The sequence below is a fragment of the Juglans regia genome, chromosome 15, assembly GCF_001411555.2.
Source record: "Juglans regia cultivar Chandler chromosome 15, Walnut 2.0, whole genome shotgun sequence".
NCBI classification, from domain to species: domain Eukaryota; kingdom Viridiplantae; phylum Streptophyta; class Magnoliopsida; order Fagales; family Juglandaceae; genus Juglans; species Juglans regia.
The window spans coordinates 16550092-16572417 of NC_049915.1; the positions used below are offsets into that span (position 1 = coordinate 16550092).

Consider the following 22326-nt stretch of genomic DNA (forward strand, 5'->3'; position numbering starts at 1 on the left):
TAAAACAATAGTGTTTCTTTATTTGCATACTCTCTCCTTAATTCAATTCCTTTCTCCGACGAAAACAATGGCAGAGCTCTTTCTTTCTGCATTCCTTCAAGTGTTGTTTGACCGACTAGCGTCTCCCGAGTTGCTGAAATTTGCTCGTCGAGAGGGACTTCGAAAACAGCTGGACAAGTGGGGCAAAACCATGGAAAGAATTCGAGAGGTGCTTGATGATGCAGAGGAGAAGCAACAGACTCAAAAGACAGTGAAAGCTTGGCTTGATGATCTTAGAGACTTGGCCTACGACGTGGAAGATATACTGGATGAGTTCACCACAGAAGCTTTGCAACGCAAGTTGATGGCCTCTGAAAGTCAAGCTACCGCTAGTATGGTACGAAATCTCATCCCTGCTTGTTGTACTAGTTTAACTCCAAGTGCTATTAGAGTCAAGTTTAGGTTGTGTTTAGAGATAAAAGAAATCACTGCTAGATTTAATGATCTCGTGGCAAAAAAAGATCAACTGAATTTGAAAGAAAATTCTAGTATGGGACCAAGCAAAAGAAGAGAGATCAGATCTCCCTCAACTTCCTTGGTGACCGAAGATCACATATATGGTAGGGAGGAAGTCAGAGGGGCTGTACTTCAATTATTGGTCAGTGAAAAACATAGTGATGCTTCGAATAAAGTACCCAATGTGATTCCTATAGTTGGTATGGGGGGTATCGGAAAAACAACACTGGCCCAGCTTGTATACAATGACAAAAAAGTGGAGAACTTTTTCAGTCTGAAAGCATGGGCTTGTGTTTCAGAAGATTTTGATGTTACTGTAGTTACAAAAACAATTTTACAATCTTTGACCCCAGAAAACTGTGATGGCAAAGATCTAAATTGGTTGCAAGAAAAATTGAAGGAGAAACTACGTGGGAAAAGGTTTCTAGTAATTCTTGATGATGTTTGGAACAAGAACTACCATGATTGGACTCTCCTACGTGCTCCTTTTGAAGTAGGGGCTCCGAGAAGTAGTATTATTGTCACAACTCGTGACCAGAAAGTCTCGTCACTAATGCGAAACAAGGAAGTTGATCCTTTTCAGTTGGAGGAGTTGTCAGATGAAGCTTGTTTGCCCATATTTACCCGACATGCATTGGATGCAAGAGACTTTAGTGCCCATCCATACCTTAAAGATATTGGTGAGGAAATTGTTAGTAGGTGCAAAGGCTTGCCATTGGCAGTTAAAACTATTGGAGGAGTCTTACGCAGTAAACATGAAGACCGCAATGAGTGGGAAAAAGTTTTGAAGAATAAAATATGGGATATTTCAGTGGAAGAAAGTGGAATTCCATCCTCTCTTATGGTAAGCTATGACAATCTCCCTTCACATTTAAAGAGGTGCTTTGCATACTGCTCAATACTACCAAAGGACTATGAATTTGAGGAGAAGGAAGTGGTTTTATTATGGATGGCAGAAGGTCTGATTCATCACCCTGAAGAGGAAATGGAAGATTTGGGTTTCGAATATTTTCACGACCTGTTGTCAAGGTCATTTTTCCAAAAGTCACGTATTAATGAATCAAAATTTGTGATGCATGACCTCATCAATGATTTAGCTCAATCGGTTGCAGGCGATACATGCTATAGAATGGAAGATAGAATTGGGAGTAGTCAGGATGAGGATATTCCTATAAAGCCACGCCACTCATCTTACTTGGGAAGCGAATATGATGTAACTAAAAAGTTTGAGGTTTTCTCTAAATTCACAAGTAGTTTACGTACATTCTTACCTCTCATGCTACCATATCCAGGTTGTTGCTATTTGGCTCGCCATGTTCCTTTTGAATTGGTTCCAACATTACGTTGTTTAAGGGCGTTATCTTTCAACGGATACCGCATAACGGAGCTACCTAATTCTATTGGTGATTTGAAGCATCTGAGGTACCTTAACCTTTCACACACTCGAATTAGACTCCTGCCAGAATCAGTAGCTAGTCTCTACAACTTGCAAACATTGTTGTTGAAGTACTGTTTTCATCTAAAGAAATTGCCTTCAATGTTATGCAACTTGGTCAACCTACTCTGCCTCAACATTGAATGTGCAGATAGTTTGGAAGGAATGCCTATGCAAATAGGTAAACTAACTTGTCTTCAAACACTGTCTAATCTAGTTCTGGGAAAAGACAGTAGTTGCTCTGGAATAAAGGAGCTTGGACCTTTGAAGCATCTTCGAGAGACACTCTGCATTTCAAGATTAGAGAATGTGATTGAATCGAAGGATGCAAAAGATGCAAAATTAATTGAAAAGACGAAAATTGATGTGTTGTCGCTGGAATGGAGTAGGGACATTGATGAGTCGAAAGACACGACAAGTGAACTAGAGGTACTAAATGGGCTACGACCTCATAACGCTTTGACGAAGCTGGTTATAATTAACTATGGTGGTACAAAATTTCCAAATTGGTTAACATCTCCTTCATTTCCTCATATGGTCTCCTTGAGATTAGAAAATTGTTACAACTGCACATCATTACCTCCATTGGGGCAATATTTGCCATCACTCAAAAATCTTTGGATCAAAGGCATGGCTAACGTGAAGAGTGTTGGTTCTGAATTTTGTGGCGGTAATTTAGAGACTCTGCATTTCCATGACATGGAGGAGTGGGAGAATTGGAGTCCTTGTGAAGAATTCCCGAATCTGCATCAGCTTTCCCTTCGTAAGTGTCCAAAGCTATTAGGGAAGTTACCAAACAACCTTCCTTTACTAAACGAAGTTGAGATAATTGATTGTGCGCAGTTGGTGGTCTCACTTTCATGCTTTCCAGATAAATGCAAATTTAACATTAAGAATTGCAGAGGGCTTTGTATGGAAGGGGTGGTGTTTGGAAGCAAGGTTACATTCAAATCAATATTCTTCTACAGATCACTTTCACCAATTTCAGATGAAGGGCTTGATATGGAAGGGTTGGAAAGGTTAACTATTAACAGCTGTGAGGAGTTGAAGACTTTGTGGTCAGACAAGGTGGGATCACTACCACATCATCTCCCATGTCTGCATAATCTCAACATTTATAGTTGTCCCAAACTAGTCTCTTTGGTGGCAGAAGAAGTTGATCAAGAGAGTCTCCAACTCAGAATCACATCTATTGATATCAAGGATTGCATAGCCTTGGAATCATTACCCAAGGTATTGATGTACAACAACATGTGTCTTGGGTATATTTGTATCAGAAATTGTGATTCGCTAACGCATTTTGCAAGAAGCCATCTGCCTCCAACTTTAAAGGAGCTATATATAGGCGACTGCAGGAGTATGAGGAAATTGGTGGAGGATGATGATAATGATACAAACAACAACAGTACTACTGCAAGTAGTAGTGGCATCAAATCTCTTCTTCTTGAGGACTTGAGCGTTCAGTATTGTCCATCCCTTGAATCCTTAACATCAAGCGGGGAATTACCTGCCACACTTCAACGCCTCTTTATTATGGATTGTCCGAAGCTGGAGTCAGTAGCCAAGAGTTTTCATCATAACTCATTTCTTACAAATATCACCATCCACTCTTGTGAAAATCTTCAATTCTTGAATGGCATACACAACCTCACCTCTCTTCGAGATTTGAAAATAATAGATTGTCCGAGCATTTTATCATTTCCCAAAGAAGGTTTTCCCACAAACCTAACAACACTTAAGATCTCTAATCTTAAAATCACTGAAGCCTTGTTCGATTGGGGGCTGGACAACCTCACTTACCTAAATCAACTTGAAATTGGTGGATGTCAGAATCTGGTGTCCTTTCCAGAGATTACGTTGCCTGCCTCTCTAACAAGCCTCTACATCTCAAAATTCTCGAATCTGGAATGCCTGTCTTCCGAGGGCTTAAGAAAACTCACCTCTCTTCAAACACTCCACATTTATGACTGCGAGAAGCTCACTTGTTTTCCAGAGGATGGCCTGCCTCCCTCACTCCTAGAGCTTCATATCTCTTCTTGCCAAAAGTTGAGGTCCTTTCTAAAGAATGGCCTACCTCCCTCACTCCAGCAACTTGAAATCCGTGAATGTCCTCTGCTGTTAGAACCCTGCAAGAAAGATCAGAGAGGAGAGTGGCGCAGGATAGCTGACATTCCTTATGTTCAAATTAGTTACAAATGTGAGTAAGAAACGGAGGAATAAATCCAATGGTAAGTTTGTTTTGGCTCTGATCCAAATTTCCTTTGAATGTTGAATGGTGGCATTGGAGAGATCCCATCACTCCTATTGCATGCTGCGTCTCTGGTTAGTATGCTGAATTCTTGTGTTTTTTTTTTAATTTTTTTCTCTTTGGGTTTGCATAACCACATAACAAGTCCTTGTTAAGATTTCTAAATTTCCAAGCAAATAGAGAAGGTTTTCGAACATGCAATTTTTTATTTTCAAATTGGAAAATTGCTTAACTTGACAAATGATCGGGCTCCAAAATAGCTACATAACTAGATATTGACATATTGTTCCTCTGATTTTTTCAAGATCAGCAGTATGACAACTGCTAATGAAAAATTGCATGTTCCAAGGCCTTGTCTCTATGCCAATTAGCAATTTGCCTAGAAGTAGGAATAGATGGAATCATCATATTACTTCTATGTTTAGTTTTCAAAGTCCATATATATGTTGATATATCTTGTTCCTTTCTAGTATGTTTTTCCATTTATGATTTATTATTTTTTTCATTTATGGATTTGCATCTTGTCAGATCATTGATTGCATGACATTGGGTTATGAATACGATTGTTAAGGATGTTTTATTTTTTCAACAAGTTTCCATTATAAAAAGTTTCCCTAGTTTGTTATTTTGTCAAAAAGGTTTCCATTTGAGAAAGTTTCCTTAGTTTGCTCCAGTCTCCGTTATAATAAGGACCAGGATTGTAATGCAGAGATATTGTTTGATGAAATAATTAAAGATTACGGTGGTTTGAATTTTCATTGATTTCTTTGTAGTGGGAAACACAGAATTCCTACTGCAATTATCCTTACACTTCCGCTACGCCAAAAGTCCTCTGGCTGAGTTTAAACTGGACCCACCCTTGCAAGCAGCTTTAGCTGAGTTTCTCCAATAATAATAATAATGATAAAAACAAGAAAATCCTCTGTTTTCTCTCCCCTTCTCTTATATGAATATAAATACAGAAATTGGTATAGACAAAGAAAAAAAAATCCTCTGTTTTACTGATTGAGAATACAAATATATATATATATATAGGCTGTTAAATATTTATCTGTTCAATGCTTGCAGATGGTTCAAAAGACTGATGAAAGCTGTTGAAACTTCCAATTGCTGTCTGAAAAATGGATGTACAAGTAATATTGCTTTTCTCCTGCTCTGATATTTCTCTTACCATGGAGCAAACCACTTTCAAGTTAATATAAGAGATTGATGCATGGAACAACTGTTGGGATTTTAGTGAGTTCCATAAGCCAAGTTCTTTTTAGGTATACTAATAGAAAGAACTGCTACTCTTGTTCTTAGGTTGAAGGGGTACAAGAAAGTTCTAAAGCAAGCAACGATGGATGGCCTTTTCATAGCAATTCTCAGTGGGGTGGGCCAAGCTCATAAACATTAGATTGCGCTCTTCACAATGGCTGGATCATGGATTCCTTCTCTGCCTCAACATACTCTTCTAAAATTGCAGCACCAAGTCTTTCTTTGTGGTTTTGCTATTCATATCCACATAATCAATGTCTGGCAATTTGTCATTTATTATATCTAATTGTAAATTTGTAATGAATCAAATTAATCCCATTTTCATGTTGAACTACAAATTTTATACCCGTAATTTCAAAGCATTTCTTTTGTAGCTTTGAATTTCTCATCCACTCTCGGCAACTCAATGATTTAAAAAAGAAAAAAAAAATAATAGACCATTCAGTAGATTCCAAACCTACGATGTACATGAAGAAGAGGAGGAAAATTTATAAATTTATAAAAATAACTTACCATATTTTTATTTTGCTTGGGAAAAAGTGAAACACTAAAATGGACTTACATCTTTGAGGATTAAGGCTTTTGTTCTGAGTTTTCTATCCCCTTCTCTTATATATTTGATTTTTATTTATGGATTTTTATTTTGTTTAAAAGAAAAAAGAAAAGAAACTCAATTAAAACTTGCAGTTAATATTCTCTAATTTTTAGTTTACAAGGTTATCTCGAGGACTCGGATGATTACCTTAACTAATTTCGAATCACCTAATTGAAATTGGATAGAAACTTGCAAAAACTTGGAATTCGCTGCACACGAACGAGACAAGTTTGAGCAAGTTCTCTAAAAAATTTATGAGGCTTCGTTCTAAGACAAACTCAAGCCCGAGCAAAATGTTTGCGAGATTTGCCATTTTATACTGGAAATGATTGTGAGACATGATTGAAGCAACTTTTGTGATTTGAGGATTTATAAATTAAATCATCAAATCATTACCTAATTATTATACAAAGATACAAAATCTTATACAACTTTTCCAAACTTCCAAACAAAGCAGAGATAAATTACAACTTTTTTAAAATTTTAATAAACAATTATATTCAAATAATTTTTTAATTTATAATATTTTTATTCATTTTTTTTTCTCTCATGTAGTGGAGTAGTCTATTCCTTGAATCTGAAGATACATCATTTATTCAATTTGGCACTATTGAATTTATCTGCATCACCTATATGGAAATATTGAATTTATAAATCATGTCATGTAAGCATATCCACGTCTATTTATAAATAGAATTTTTCTTTGCCGAAGTAACGTGGCCAACTCACGTGGTGATTGCATTAATGAATCAAAGAAAAAGCAGAGTAATGGAAAAAAGGCTTGATCAAAGATGGAGACTTTGGCTACTAAGTCAGCAATAATTAATGCCATAAAAATTGAGCCATCTGCCATAAAGTAATTTCCACGAAATTTGAAATTCTAGCTCTTTAGCCTCTTTTATAACTCATTTTTAGATAGAAAGATATTTGTGCAAAATTTAAAATGCAAATAAAGCTATCATTTAGGCCTTGTTTGGATAACAAGAGTCTATCACTGTAATATCAAAACACTACAAATACAAATATTTTTCAATTTCAAATCTTTAACTTTTTTATTTAATCATTACTTTTTCAAATTTTTAAACAAAACACAAAAAAATCAACTTTTTTCAAATCTTGAAATAAAAAATATTAGAAAATTATATTCTAATAATATTTTAACTTTACAATATTTTTATTAACTTTTTCTCTTTATTTTTTTAAATTTCGTAAAACATCATATTTCGCTATCAGGCCTTAATGATTTTGTAGTTTTATTTATTTATTGGATTGGTAGGGTAGGTTAGTAGAATCAATGAGGCCATGCAGCTGCGGAATTGAATCCGAGGAAGCAAAGAAAAAACAGAGTTACAGAGTGGAAAAAAACTTCATGTGATTGTACATGAAAAGTCTTTAGAGTTTCAGTCAGCTATATATTAATGCCATATAAAACTAAGCCATCTACCCTACTATCACGAATTTAATTAAATGATAGAGACACTTGAAATTCTTGCACCCAGAAGTAAATAGAGACAACACGATACATAACGTGGACGTGATTTTTATCTTTGAAGTAATGCCACGCGTCATTCTTTTTATTATCATTTTTATATTATTATTGTATTTTACTATATATTGCCAGTATAATTTCGAGTAGAAAAATAATACTTTCTTCTCAAAATTCAATTATTATATTTCAAATCAATGAAATTTATTTCTTTTTCCCAACTTTTGATTTTTTTTTTTTAAGTTTTCTGAAAAATGAATTCTAAACATCAGCCACTATTTACTTTCATAACTCACACTTAACTTTTTTTTAATAAGGTATGAGAGTGTTTTTCATATGATATGTGGGGTGTGTGATAGTGAATAATGGCTTATAAGAATAACTTTTCTTTCCGAAATCTATTTGTATAGTCACAATTTATTTGTTTATAGGCCATCGTTATTGCAATGTGAGCTTTATCTGTTGTCGAATGTCGATCTCTCTCTCTTTCTCTCTTTATCCGTACGGAATTTTATATCATGTTCTGGTGTTCAAGTCAAGCAAGACTTGGCTGGTGCTCACTATTCATGATAATACTTTACATCTCACATCTGTGTTGAGCAGCCTGGTTGGAAAATGTAGAACTGAGGCGTGGTTGTGATGCGTTGGTATGGAAATTGTAGTTGGTTGTGAATTTGTGAAGTGGCTAAGGGCCATGAAGCGTTGTTGTGGCGTTAACTATTGGCTCGCTGTGAAAATTTGTATTTTGTGTTAATTATTAATTGATGTTGTGCGCCCAAGCATGTCAATCACAAATAACCTGTTGCATATTTGCATTGTATCTGTTTCATGTCCTTATAATTTCATTAACTGTGCTCTATCTATGTTTGTGCCGAAACTTGGAAAATTAGTGGTTTTGGTGTCATATAGAATAATGATACACCACCAACTATATATATTACAATTCAAACACTACTACACATTAAAATATTAATATTTTTTTAAAAATTTAGTTCAAAATTTCTGTACTTGCAGCAGTTCAAAATAGATAAATTAATAATTTTTTTATAATTAGTTGTAAGTAAATTGTAGTATTGATGTTCTTATGTCATTTTTTCCTGGATTTTTCCCGAGCGATAACCGGCTCGAGCAAGACGGTAACACTCTTATGCCGACTCTGTGGCCTATTTTAAGGAAATTCAGTTATTGGATTTGGTATGTTATAAGTTGAATGAATTATTCAATTTGCAAGCTGATATATAGAATGCATTATTACATTATTTACAAGGCAAGATTTTGATTTGTGATATTTAAATTTAATTTTGTTTTTAAATCAACTCATGCCATGTAAGCATTTTGTTAAATGTGTTATCCACGTGGTCGGTCGACTTGTAAATATATTTTTTCTTGTTGAATTAATGTGCCAAGTACTCATGTGGTGGAGTAGTCCATAGTCATACCATGTGATTGAATTAAATGAATCGAAGAAAAAGCAGAGTACTGGAAAAAGACTTGAAAGAAAGGATCGAAGACATTGGCTAAATAATTAATGCCATAAAAACAGAGCCATCTACCCGTTAGAGTAATAAATTTCCACGATTGAATGCGGGCAGTTTGAAGATGATGACGTAGACAGATCATCATGGAGAAGATGTCCGGAGGGAGCTTTGGATTTCTTCATCATGTCCTGAAATTCTCTTTAATTTGTGTCGTTAAAATTAACCTACATAATTCGTCTTCCACTTAGGGATGCCAGCTTCAACCTTAATTCAAATTGGGGATACTTCTAATCCAAATATATGAAGTGGACTCTACAAAATATATGGCTTATATAATGTTGCAAAAAATATTTGTACAAGTACCAATATTAAATGTTGTAAGGTCTACTTTATATGTGTCTGTATCTTTTTCCCACTTAAGGCTCTCAAGGCGAGGCACGAATTTGAGGAGACTTTGATCCAAACAGTACTACATGCAATTTCTTCATCTATCGGGTGTATAAATATTATAATCTATTAAAAAAATAGAAAGAATATGTGTTTTGGTGTCATATATTAAAAATGACAATGATACACCACCAACTATTTTACAACTCAAGTACTATTACACATTAAAATATTAATATTTTTTACTTATTTTCAAAATTTTTGTACTTCCAGTAGTTCAAAGTAGATAAAATAATAATTTCTTATGCTTAGTTATAAACAAATTTTAGTATTGTTGTTCTTATATCATTTTCCTATTAAAATTATGTTTTTGTGAGTGTGTGCATATCACGACCCCAAGTCGAAATGAGACATTATCTCCGTGGAGCTCCTCTGGTCACTCGGAAGCACGTAAAATTGAGTGACATTCTTTGGGTTGTCGCTCAATGGCAACCGGCTCAGACGAGACGGTAACACTCTTGTATTGACTTCGTGGCCTCTCTAATGACAGAGGCTAAATGATGCCTGGTCAAGTACTCACTGGGCGCAAAGTTGGGTATCGCTCTTTATGAAGTCACACGCACGATCATCACCTGTAGTGTGATGAAGGGAGACAGAGTGTGCAGATGATCCCTAGAGGAGACCATGGTGCATACATTAATAAAATGATTGTATGGACTTTATGTGGATTAAAACCCCAAGTCGAGTTGGGGCACTATCTCGGTGAAGCTCCTTTGGTCACTTGGGAGCGAATAAAACTGAGTGATATTCCTGGATTGTCGTTGAACGATAACCGGCTCGAGCGAGACGGTAACACTCTCATGTCGATTCTGTGGCTTCTCCACTGGCAAAAACTAGAGGATGTTGGTCACGTATGCGCCGAGCATGGAGTTGGGTATCACTCAATATAAAGTCACGCGCACGGTTAGCTTCCGTCGTGTGGCAAAGGGAGCCAAAGTGTGCGGATGGTCCCTAGGGAAGGCCATGGTCCATACTTTAATTAAATGGTGACTTTTCAAATGAAAAAAGTGATTTTGAGTGCGTTGTGTTTTTCTGTGAAGTTTGGGAAGGCACTGGTGATTTATAATAATGGTAGATATTAGAGTCTTATGAAATTGCCATTTTTGCATAACTTCATATTTTTCCTTGTTTATATTTTTTAGTGTTAGTTTTTTATTTCACTTGCTGAGATTTTGGGAAATCTCACTATGGTGTCCCCACCTGCGATTCTGCTCCTCGAAACTATAAATTTTGATGCAGAGGGATATTATGAGATTCCTTTATACTTGAATTCATTTGTTATCATCAAAATTTATATGTAGATATATAATTATATGAAACTTGAAACCTTGAGTTCAACAATTATTAAAAAATACTTCCTTAATCACTAAATAAAAGAAATTAAAAAATCTCAATAGGAGCTCCCAACAGGAAGAGTAGCATTTTCCTTTATTTTTTGAATGCTTGTTTAGTCTTTAATGTACCACAAGCTTGCATTTTGGTTATTCCAAAGAAAGAAGCGGGCCCCTTTCATATAATTTCGTTTTATTAATTCTAGATACAGTCTTAAAGTGTGAATAAATTCTGTACACTGTATTTAAAAAAATAAAGGTTGGCAAATAGTAGGGAGTAAACATAATGAAATTGCTCCTAAACATACAAGATTCCTTCAATATATTATTTAATCGACAATAGATATGTATCAGTATTACTCTTAATTACGTACCCCAGACGGCAAAAACAAGAGTTTCAGGTCTTAATTATTTGCTCAATTATAAGTAGTCTTCTTCAGCGACAAAACTCTGGAAGTTTTCGAATGAATTGTGACAAAAAGAATATGATAGAAAAAAGCAACTTGCTCTCGTATTATTAACTTACTGTGCATATATTCAACATTAATAATTTGGAGCTGCATGGTGGATTAAGGCCTTCTTTGTTAAAACGCGTTGATGTTTGATTTTTCATTTAAAAGAATGAGTCACACATCAGCCGATCATGGATTATGGGAATCTTGAAAACTTTAATCCTTATATTTTTTCGCCGAAACGATGCATCAACTCATGTGCTCTTTCTTACTTTTGACGAAAAATATTTTAATAAGAATGATGATAATAAGAATTATTAATTATAAGAATAACCACTATAATATCATAATAATTATCTTAATAGGGTTCTGATAAAAAAATATTATCTTAGAGCCGTCGTCTATAGTTAAAATTTTATAAGAGAAATACTATTTATATATCATCTTCAAATTAAAAGCTAATATATGCTATATATTGTATTTTAAGTAATTTATCAACTAGTAAATATATAGTCGGTCATGAGAAACGCGTTGGTTAGTGCCAAAAGTTAATTTTATCCTTAATCATGATTAGGCCCCATTTAAATACAAGAAGTGTTTCATCTCATTTTATCTTATCATTACAATTTTTCTAAATTTTCACACAAAATATAATGAAGAATTCAACTTTTTCAAATATCAAAATAATAATAATATTAAAAAATAATATAATATTTTAACAATCACTTATTCCAGCTTTTTTTTTTTAATAACATTTATTCAAGCTATATGTGCACAAAAAAAGATTCCTAGTCGTGTGTCTCATTTTTTCTGTTTATCTATATTGCCCAAAACTCACTGTGTTGTAATTTTACTTCTCTGTTTTTCCTTTAGAAAACTTGAAGGTAGATGGTATTTATTTTGGGGAGTTCGTTTAGGCCTCGTTTGGATCAACAACTCATTTGAGTGCACAATACTATTTAATGGTAGGACTCAATTATTTTACAACTTTCCATAAATATATCTAAACTCATCTTAACATCTGAACACATCTTAAATTCATCTTAAGTGGGTTCCACAAAACTCATATCAACTCACTAATATTTATAAAGAACTCAGCTCAGCTCAACAATCAAACACAACCTTAGTATATCACATGGCTTTCATTGTTTGGCAAGAAAGCACCACGCTCTGGGAATGAGTTCTTCTATTTGCAAGCTGATATATAGAACACACTATCTACATTACTTATATGGCAATATTTGATTTATGAAATGAAAATTTTAAAATTCTTTTTTAAATCAACTCATCATTGTAAGCACTTTGTTAAATGTGTTATCTACGTCGGCTTGCAAAAGGCTTTTTAATTAGTCTTGCTTGTTTTCACAATCATTCTCATCTCATCTCATCTCATGATCATTACAATTTTTTTAAACTCTCACGCAAAATAAAATAAACAATTCAACTTTTAACTTTTATAAAAATTCATCTCATCTTATCTGCGAAAACAAATGAGCACCATAGTTGTTTTTTGGTTGTTCTAAAATTATTTTCACTTTATTTCTAAAACCTTGTTTTATTTGTCTAGTCATAGCTTTTAATATAAATATATATATATATATATATATATATATATGAGTTTGTAATTGATTGTCACCGGAGAACTTTCAAATTGGCCATGCATGGTACGTTATTATTGTGAATCTGTGATTGCTTTTATTTTTATTATTATTATTATTAGTTGAATTATTAATGTGGCCAAGTGTGGTGGATTAGTAGTCCATACCATGTGATTGAATTAAATGAATAAAAAAGAAAAGGCAGAGTACTGGAAAAAGACTTGAAAGAAAGGATCGGAGACTTTGGCTAAATAATTAATGCCATAAAAACTGAGCCATCTACCCATTAGAGTAATTTCCACGAAATTTCCACGATTGATCAATGCGAGCGGTCGGAAGAATAGAATTTTAAAAAGAAACAAAACAGAAAGGAAAAAGGCTCGTGATAATGAATTTCGTTTTGAGAAGAAAAATGATACTTAGAACTTCGTTATATTCCGAAGCAATGGATTTTTTTTTCGAACTTTTTAGTTTTTTTAAATAAAATCTTATAGCACTTTTTACAAATTCACAGAGTGCATTAATCTTTTACAAATTAGGATCCAACATTAATTGAGCAGCTCATATTGATAATGATAATGGCGGGCCCTGCCTAACCGAATACAAAAATGCCATGCACTTGGGAAATAAATAGTCTTGCTTCCTTTTTTTTTCTCTCTCACCAAAACAACAAAGGCCTAAAACAGTAGTGTTTCTTTATTTGCATACTTTCTCCTTAATTCGTTTCCTTTCTCCAACGAAAACAATGGCAGAGTTCCTTCTTTCTAAATGCCTTGACGTATTGTTTGACCGACTGTTGTCTTCCGACTTGTTGAAATTTGCTCGCCTAGAGGGAATTCGAGAAGAGCTGGACAAGTGGCGCAAAACCATGACAATAATTCAAAGGGTGCTTGATGATGCAAAGGAGCAGCAACAGACTGAAAAGACAGTGAAAGATTGGCTTGATGATCTCAGAGACTTGTTCTACGACATAGAAGATTTACTGGATGAGTTCTCCACAGAAGCTTTGGATGAACGCAAGTTGATGGCCGGTGAAAGTCAAGCTAGCTCTAGTATGGTACGAAATCTCATCCCTTCTTGGTTTACTGATTCTAGTCCAAGTGATGTTAAGTTCAAGATTAGGCTGCGTTCAAAGATAGAGGAAATAAATACTAGATTTAATGATCTCGTGATACAAAAAGATCAACTGAATTTGAAGGAAAATTCTAGTATGAGACCAATTAGCAAAAGAAGAGAGATCAGATCTCCCTCAACTTCCTTGGTGACCGAAGATCACATATATGGTAGGGAGGAAGTCAGAGGGGCTGTACTTCAATTATTGGTCAGTGAAAAACAGAGTGATGCTTCGAATAAAGTACCCAATGTGATTCCTATAGTTGGTATGGGGGGTATTGGAAAGACAACATTGGCCCAGCTGGTATACAATGATAAAAAAGTGGAGAGCTTTTTCGATCTGAAAGTATGGGCTTGTGTTTCAGAAGATTTTGATATTGCTGCAGTTACAAAAACAATTTTACAATCTTTGACTCCAGAAAACTGTGATGGCAAAGCTCTAAATTGGTTGCAAGAAAAATTGAAGGAGAACCTACGTGGGAAAAGGTTTCTAGTAATTCTTGATGATGTTTGGAACGAGAACTACACTGATTGGACTCTCCTACGTGCTCCTTTTGAAGTAGGGGCTCCGAGAAGTAGTATTATCGTCACAACTCGTAACCAGAAAGTCTCATCACTAATGCGAAACAAGGAAGTTGAGCCTTTTCAGTTGGAGTTGTTGTCAAATGAAGCTTGTTTGTCCATATTTACCCAACATGCATTGGAAGCAAGAGACTTCAGTGCCCATCCAAACCTTAAAGATATTGGTGAGGAACTCGTTAGAAGATGTAAAGGCTTGCCATTGGCAGTAAAAACTATTGCAGGAGTCTTACGCAGTGAATATGAAGATCGCAATGAGTGGAAAAAAGTTTTGAAAAATAAGATATGGGATATTCCAGAAGAAGCAAGTGGAATTCCTTCCTCTCTTATGGTAAGCTATGACAATCTACCTTCACATTTAAAGAGGTGCTTTGCATACTGCTCAATACTACCAAAGGACTATGAATTTGAGGAGAATGAGGTGGTTCTCTTATGGATGGCAGAAGGTTTGATACAACCACGACAAGATGAAGAGGAAATGGAAGATTTGGGTTCCGAATATTTTCGCAATCTGTTGTCAAGGTCATTTTTCCAACAGTCACGTGGGATTAATCGAGGTGAGTGCAAGCTGGCCTCATCAATTGAATCACGATTTGTGATGCATGACCTCATCAATGATTTGGCTCAGTCGGTTGCAGGCGATACGTGCTATAGAATGGAAGATAAGCATGGGAATATTCCTATAAAGGCACGCCACTCATCTTATTTGGGAAGCCAATATGATGTAACTAAAAAGTTTGAGGTTTTTTCTAAATTCACAAGTAGTTTACGTACATTTTTACCTCTCATGCTACCATATCCAGGTGGTTGCTATTTGGCTCATCATGTTCCTTTTGAATTGATTCCAACATTACATTGTTTAAGGGTGTTATCTTTCAACGGATACTGCATAATTGAGCTACCGGATTCTATTGGTGAGTTGAAGCATTTGCGGTACCTTGACCTTTCAAATACTGAAATTAGGCTCCTGCCAGAATCAATAACTAGTCTCTACAACTTACAAACATTGTTGTTGAAGAACTGTTTTGATCTAAGGAAATTACCTTCAATGTTTCGAAACTTGGTCAACCTGTGCCACCTCAACATTGAAGGTGCATATCGTTTGGAAGGAATGCCGGTGCAAATAGGTAAATTAACTTGTCTTCAAACACTATCTAATCTAGTTGTGGGAAAAAACAATTGTTCTGGGTTAAAAGAGCTTGGACCTTTGATGCATCTTAAAGGGACACTCTGCATTTCAAGATTAGAGAATGTGATTGAATCGAAGGATGCAAAAGATGCAAAATTAATTGAAAAGACGAAAATTGATGTGTTGTCGTTGGAATGGAGTAGGGACATTGATGAGTCAAAAGACACGACAAGTGAACTAGAGGTACTAAATGGGCTACGACCTCATAACGCTTTGACGGAGCTGGTTATAATTAACTATGGTGGTACAAAATTTCCAAATTGGTTAACATCTCCTTCATTTCCTCGTACAGTCTCATTGAGATTGGAAAATTGTTACAACTGCACATCATTGCCTCCATTGGGGCAATATTTGCCATCACTCAAAAATCTTTGGATCAAGGAAATGGCTAACGTGAAGAGTGTTGGTTCTGAATTTTGTGGCGGTAATTTAGAGACTTTGCATTTCACTCACATGGTGGAGTGGGAGAATTGGAGTCCTTGTGAAGAATTTCCAAATCTGCGTGAGCTTTCCCTTAGAAACTGTCCGAAGCTATTAGAGAAGTTACCAAATAACCTTCCTTTACTAAACGAAGTTCAGATAATTGATTGTGCGCAGTTGGTGGTCTCAATTTCATGCTTTCCAGATAAATGCAAATTTAACATTGAGAATCTCAGAGGGCTTTTTATGGAAGGGGTGGTGTGTGGAAGTAAGGTTACATTCAAATCAAGAAAATTCTACAGATCACTTTCACCAATTTCAGATGAAGGGCTTGATATGGAAGGGTTGGAAAGGTTAACTATTGACAGCTGTGAGGAGTTGACGAATTTGTGGTCAGACAACATGGGATCACTGCCACTTGATCTCCCATTTCTGCGTGATCTCCGCATTTATAATTGTCCCAAACTAGTCTCTTTGGTGGCGGAATCATTACCCAAGGCATTGATGTACAACAACACGTGTCTTCAGTCTATTCTTATCAATCATTGTGATTCGCTAACGCATTTTGCAAGAAGCCATCTGCCTCCAACTTTAAAGCGGCTACATATAGACAACTGCAGGAGTATGAAGAAATTGGTGGAGGATGATGATAATGATACAAACAACAACAGTACTACTTGCAGTAGTGGGATCACATCTCGTCTTGAGTACTTGTGCATTTACAATTGTCCATCCCTTGAATCCTTAACATCAAGCGGGGAATTACCTACCACACTCCAAGACCTAACTATTTCACTTTGTCCGAAACTGGAGTCAGTAGCCAAGAGTTTTCATCATAACTCATTTCTTACAAATTTCACCATCTTCGATTGTGAAAATCTTCAATCCTTGAACGGCATACACAACCTCACCTCGCTTCAATATTTGGAAATAATTAATTGTCGGAGCATTTTATCATTTCCCAAAGAAGGTTTTCCCACAAACCTAACAACACTCAAGATCTCTCATCTTAAAATCAGTGAAGCCTTGTTCGATTGGGGGCTGGACAACCTCACTTCTCTTAATGAACTTGAAATCTGTGGATGTCAGCATCTGGTGTCCTTTCCAGAGATGACGTTGCCTGCCTCTCTAACAAGCCTCCGCATCTCAGAATTCTCGAATCTAGAATGCCCGTCTTCCGTGGGTTTAAGAAAACTCACCTCTCTTCAAACACTCAAGATTTCTATCTGCAAGAAGCTCACATGTTTTCCAGAGGATGGCCTGCCTCCCTCACTCCTACAGCTTTATATCTCTTCTTGCCAAAAGTTGATGTCCTTACCAAAGAATGGCCTGCCTCCCTCACTCCTACAGCTTTATATCTCTTCTTGCCAAAAGTTGATGTCCTTACCAAAGAATGGCCTGCCTCCCTCACTCCTAGAGCTTCGTATCTCTAATTGCCAAAAGTTGATGTCCTTACCAAAGAATGGCCTACCTTCCTCACTACAGGTACTTCTAATCGACAAATGTCCTCTGCTGGAAGAACGCTGCAAGAAAGATCAGAGAGAAGAGAGGCGCAGGATAGCTGACATCCCTTGGGTTCAAATTAATGGCAAATACCTTTATGAGACAGAAACAGAGGAATAAATCCAATGGTAAGTTTGTTCTGACTCTGATCCAAATTTCCATTTATGGATTTATTATTATTTTTTTATTTATGGATTTGCTTCTTGTCAAATCATCGATTGCATGACATTGGGTTATGAATATGATTGTTAAGGATGTCTTTACGTCCATATAAATACAGAAATCGGTATAGAAAAAAATCCTCTGTTTTACCGATTAAGAATATGATATATATATATATATATATATAGGCTGATGAATATTTATTTGTTCAATGCTTGCAGATTGTTCAAAAGACTGACACAAGTTGTTGCAACTTCCGACTGCCATCTGAAAATTGGATGTGCAAGTAATATTGTTTTTCCCTTGCTATTAATTCTGCTACCTTTCATGTTACATCGAATGATTGAATTTCAACTGTTAATACCATGTATAAACTACTCCCACTTCTTGCAACCAATTGGTTAAGGCTTATCTTGTAACACCCCAAACCCGGATGGTCTGGAGACTTATTACCTGTCTCTTAAGAAATTATTTTCCAACACTACTAAAATAAAACTCAAATCTTTAATAGCAAAACTCAATATCAAGAGTTCTAAATAACCACCTTGAAAACTCCACAAAATCATTACCGCAGCTAAAATAAACTAAGGAGTCCGTAATCTCTCGGTAGTCATAACAACCCAACCAATAATTTCATAAATCTTACTGAAACTCAAGATATTAATAAAACTCAAAGACATTAAAACTAAGAACACCAGAAGTCCTTCTTCTACCAACATCTCATCAGCTTAAACACAAACAGCAATCTAATCCAGGTCCTCATTTGGACTCTCCACATCATCTGAAAAATATTATAATGATAGGGAGTGAGTTATCAACAACTCAGTAAGCAGAAATCATATGCTAGCGTGTAAACTTGAGCATTTACAAAATAGAGCATGCAGAACAAAATATTTTCCAGAGTTATCTTGCATAACATAACATATTTTCAAAAGTAACAAAGTGATGATTTTAAGATAAGTAAAACCCATAGTGCTTTGGCATAACATAAACTGAATATCATCATCAGATCAAAACAGAGCATCAAACAGAGCAGAGACCATGTTTCACCCCCGTAGTAGGGTTGTGCTAACCCCGGTGGCCAAACCAGGCAGAGACAGAGGTGAAATCTTTCCTTTATTCTTCTCGGAGCCCCGAGTGTGCAAAAAGGAAAGACCACAATAAAACTACTTTATTTCCAAAGTGCGTGCACTCAGAGACAGAGAACTTGGTACCAACCCAAACAGAGCAAAGCATAACAGAGCAGAGCAGAGCAAAGCAGAGACAGAGTCAAAGACGAAAACTAGTACACCATGCCAAAGGCTTTCATATGTTATATCAAAATAATACAAAGTACCAAAACAGAATCAGACAGTTTACACACGCTGAACACAAAAGCCAGAACATCTTTCTAAATAAATGCACAACTTTTTATATTCTCAATATCGCTCTTTTTCCAGATTTCAGAAACCACATGGCAGAATTTAGCTCATGTCTACACAATGCATGTCAGAACATATTTTTCTCTTTTTCGTATAGATTTCATGAATATGCAAATAAACGACCGAGGTTGGTTTTGTTCTTCCCAAGTTCTCATTTCACCACAAAAATATGCAAAGTTTTCAGAAAATCAACCTCAGTCTCAAATAATTCGTGTAAGGCCTAGCATAGGAACCCCGCTTACCTGACTCCTGCAGCGCATTATCTATGACTTGAATACGATCTCTATCCGTCTCGTCACCTATTCATGAAAATAATATAAACTAAATATTAAAGTCCAATAACACAAAATTGGTCTTAGACAACTTAAGACCCAATTTCTAGACCATAATTCAGCAAGTTTAATCCAACTCAAACAACCAAATAACAATCTGGACAGCCCCCACTTGGACCCAAAATATTCTATACCAATCTCAGTATTGTCCAATACAAGCATCAAAACCAATGTCAACTCCGATTATCACTAACTCACACTTATTTCAGCAGCTCATACTCCCAAGCAATCGTCAACAATTTAACCAAGACGACACTACACACTACTCTCTCTCCGTTCCCAACTCCACAACAGGAAAAAAAAATATCTCAACACTTCTAGATGTTAAAAGGACCCAACAAACCCTTCTAAACATTTCCAAAACACTAAACCAATAATCCAAAAATATATCATCACTACCTAAAAATACCAATATTCACCATGACCAACATCAAACTCAAAACATCAATATTTAAACCTGCAACAGCCAACAAATTTCATAGCATAAACCAATCTCACACAAACAACTCCATCATCCAATCCAACCGATCCCCTTACTCCTCGGACTCAGTCCAGCACAACCAATAAATTCACAGTAAATATGAATTAGCGCAGAAATACATTTAAATCTCAAAAGTTCTTTGGGAAAAATACTTACAATACTATAATATAATTTTTGAAAGATCACGGAGATGCTAGAAGTAGCAACACAGCAACAAAACAGTGCCAAATGCACTGTGGCCGTGGGTCTCAAAAACTCACTTTTGAACGTGTGTAAACGAAGACCCGAGATTGATAGGGTAGGGCTTAGGGATGTCGGTGAAGCTAGTGATGGGGGTGATTGGCCGTGGGTGGCGGTGCAGAGGGCGGTCGAAGTCTAAAATACCCAAAACGAAAATATTGATGGTGTGGCTTCACCGGTGACAGATCGGAGGTGGGGTTGGGTCCATTGGGTTGCTAGGAGGTCGAGGATGATGTGGTGAAGAGATGGTGGCCGGAGGTGGCGCGACGGCAGCGCAAGGAATGCCGCGGCTTCAATGGGCTCGTGGTGGCTAACGGAGGGGTGGCATCGTCGGCGGCTGGGGAAGCTGGGGAGCCGGGCGGTGTCGACCACTGCCGGTGCACGGCGGTGCTGGGGGCAAAGGAATAATTAGACAGAGAGAGGGAGGGGCTGGCGTCGCACGCGGGAGGAAACCAGAAGAAGAAAAAAGAAAAGAAAGGAAGAAAAGAAAAAGGAAGGAAAAAGAAAATGTAGGGAAAGAAATGAGGTCCAATCCTCACATCTTGGGTCACAAAAATGATCCAACGGAAACGGTTTTAAAACAATAAGTGAAATAAAATAATTCAAACGCAGTGATTAAAATGAAAATAAATAATTAAACCCAACAACAAGTTAATTTAATTCGAGAAGAAATTTAAACACATAACAATAATTAATTTAAAGAAAGCACTTCAAAAATAATTTTTTTAAAACAAGAGAATAAATTTTGAATTAATAAAAATAATTCCTTCATTAAAAAACTAAAAATATGGGGTGTTACATATCTTCTTATCTTCTTTTCTCCAAAATAACTGTCTTCCTCGTCCAATTCATTCCAACCGAGCATGGACAAAGAATGATCTCTGTCCTCTCTTTAAAAGAATTGAGTATAAACTGTTTCCCAACTAGATAATGATAGTGCCATTGAAAAAGATCATAAAAGGTGAAATTCTCTTATAAATTAGTAGTATTGGATCGGAATTCTATTTTTGTGTTTATTATGGTTGTTATAGTGTAACGAGCATACTCAAATTCATTTCTGCATTCCTGACAAAAGACTCAATTTAACATTTTAGAGACCCAAAATTGAGACCCACGTTCGCTGAGATCATGGTTGCTTTGAAGTCGTTGCAGAAGCCAATAACCAGTTCTCAAGTTCCCAGGCCAAGCACATCCACAGGCAGTGGCCGTTAGAAGGCTCTACCATCACAAACTACAGAAGAAGCAGGCTAGAAGAGCAAACTATACCATCATACTCTCTGTCATTGGACTGCAAAAGTATGGGGTGAAGTTCTAGATTGCCTTGGACTAGTCTGAGAAAGTGATGGGTGGATTTCCCTACATTCAAACCAATCTGAGATTGTGATTCTTTTTTCTCAATTCCCTTTTTTCTCCATCACAGTGCAGCTATCCTCAAGGTTGTATATTTGTTTGTAGAAAACCAATGAAATTGTTGTAATCAATGTTTTGAAAATTTTTCTTTTTGTGGAGTTCTTCCATTTTGATTTTCTAACTGAATTGATACAAAGACATAATGCAATCTGCATTAGTTGTTACTACAAGGATGAGAGCAAAGGACAACATTCCCTTTATGTTCTACAACTATTTAACAGAACAGTCCATTTTACAACTAACCAAGGTGATTGCCATTTCATCAAAAATACTAAAACTTTTTGTTGCTTTGAGCTTTTAAGTTTTACATTTTCTCGTTCAATGTTGATTTTCATGATCTTATGCAAGAATGCTTCCTTTACATTCAGATTCTCTTGTAATGCAGATGTTTCTATGAATTACCCAAATCAGATTTCTCTTGACTTCTGGGTCCCATCTGACTTGGATTAATATTATCTTTCTTTTGCTCTGAATCTCCCTAATCATGAAAGACAAAAGGAAAAGAAGAAAACATTGAGAAGAAAATGAAGTTTATAAGAAGAGGAAAATATCTATATCTATATCAGTATATATATGTATGTATTTCAGACAAAGTACTTTTAGCAGTTCCTTTGGCATTGCTTTTGGAGGGTACAGAGTATTTATATGTGAAAA

At 35.9% G+C, this 22326-nt stretch overlaps 2 protein-coding genes across 3 annotated transcripts; both read left to right on the top strand.

Annotated features, from left to right (window-relative positions):
* Positions 1-382: 382 nt before the first annotated feature.
* LOC109018237 (putative disease resistance protein At3g14460) lies at positions 383-5539 on the top strand. 2 transcript variants are annotated; one of them, XM_035686012.1, is made up of 3 exons: positions 383-4252; positions 5247-5311; positions 5481-5539. In XM_035686012.1, the coding sequence occupies exon 1, from the start codon at positions 530-532 to the stop codon at positions 4133-4135; it is 3606 nt and encodes a 1201-aa protein (XP_035541905.1). In that variant the 5' UTR covers positions 383-529; the 3' UTR covers positions 4136-4252; positions 5247-5311; positions 5481-5539. The 2 variants fall into 2 exon arrangements, with proteins under 2 accessions (XP_035541905.1, XP_018855949.1); XM_019000404.1 differs by having other exon boundaries at positions 383-4158.
* An 8028-nt stretch (positions 5540-13567) lies between these two features.
* LOC109018235 (putative disease resistance RPP13-like protein 1) lies at positions 13568-17746 on the top strand. The gene has a single exon (XM_035685813.1). It carries the CDS (start codon positions 13568-13570, stop codon positions 17744-17746), a length of 4179 nt encoding a protein of 1392 aa, XP_035541706.1.
* The last annotated feature ends 4580 nt before the right edge of the window (positions 17747-22326 follow it).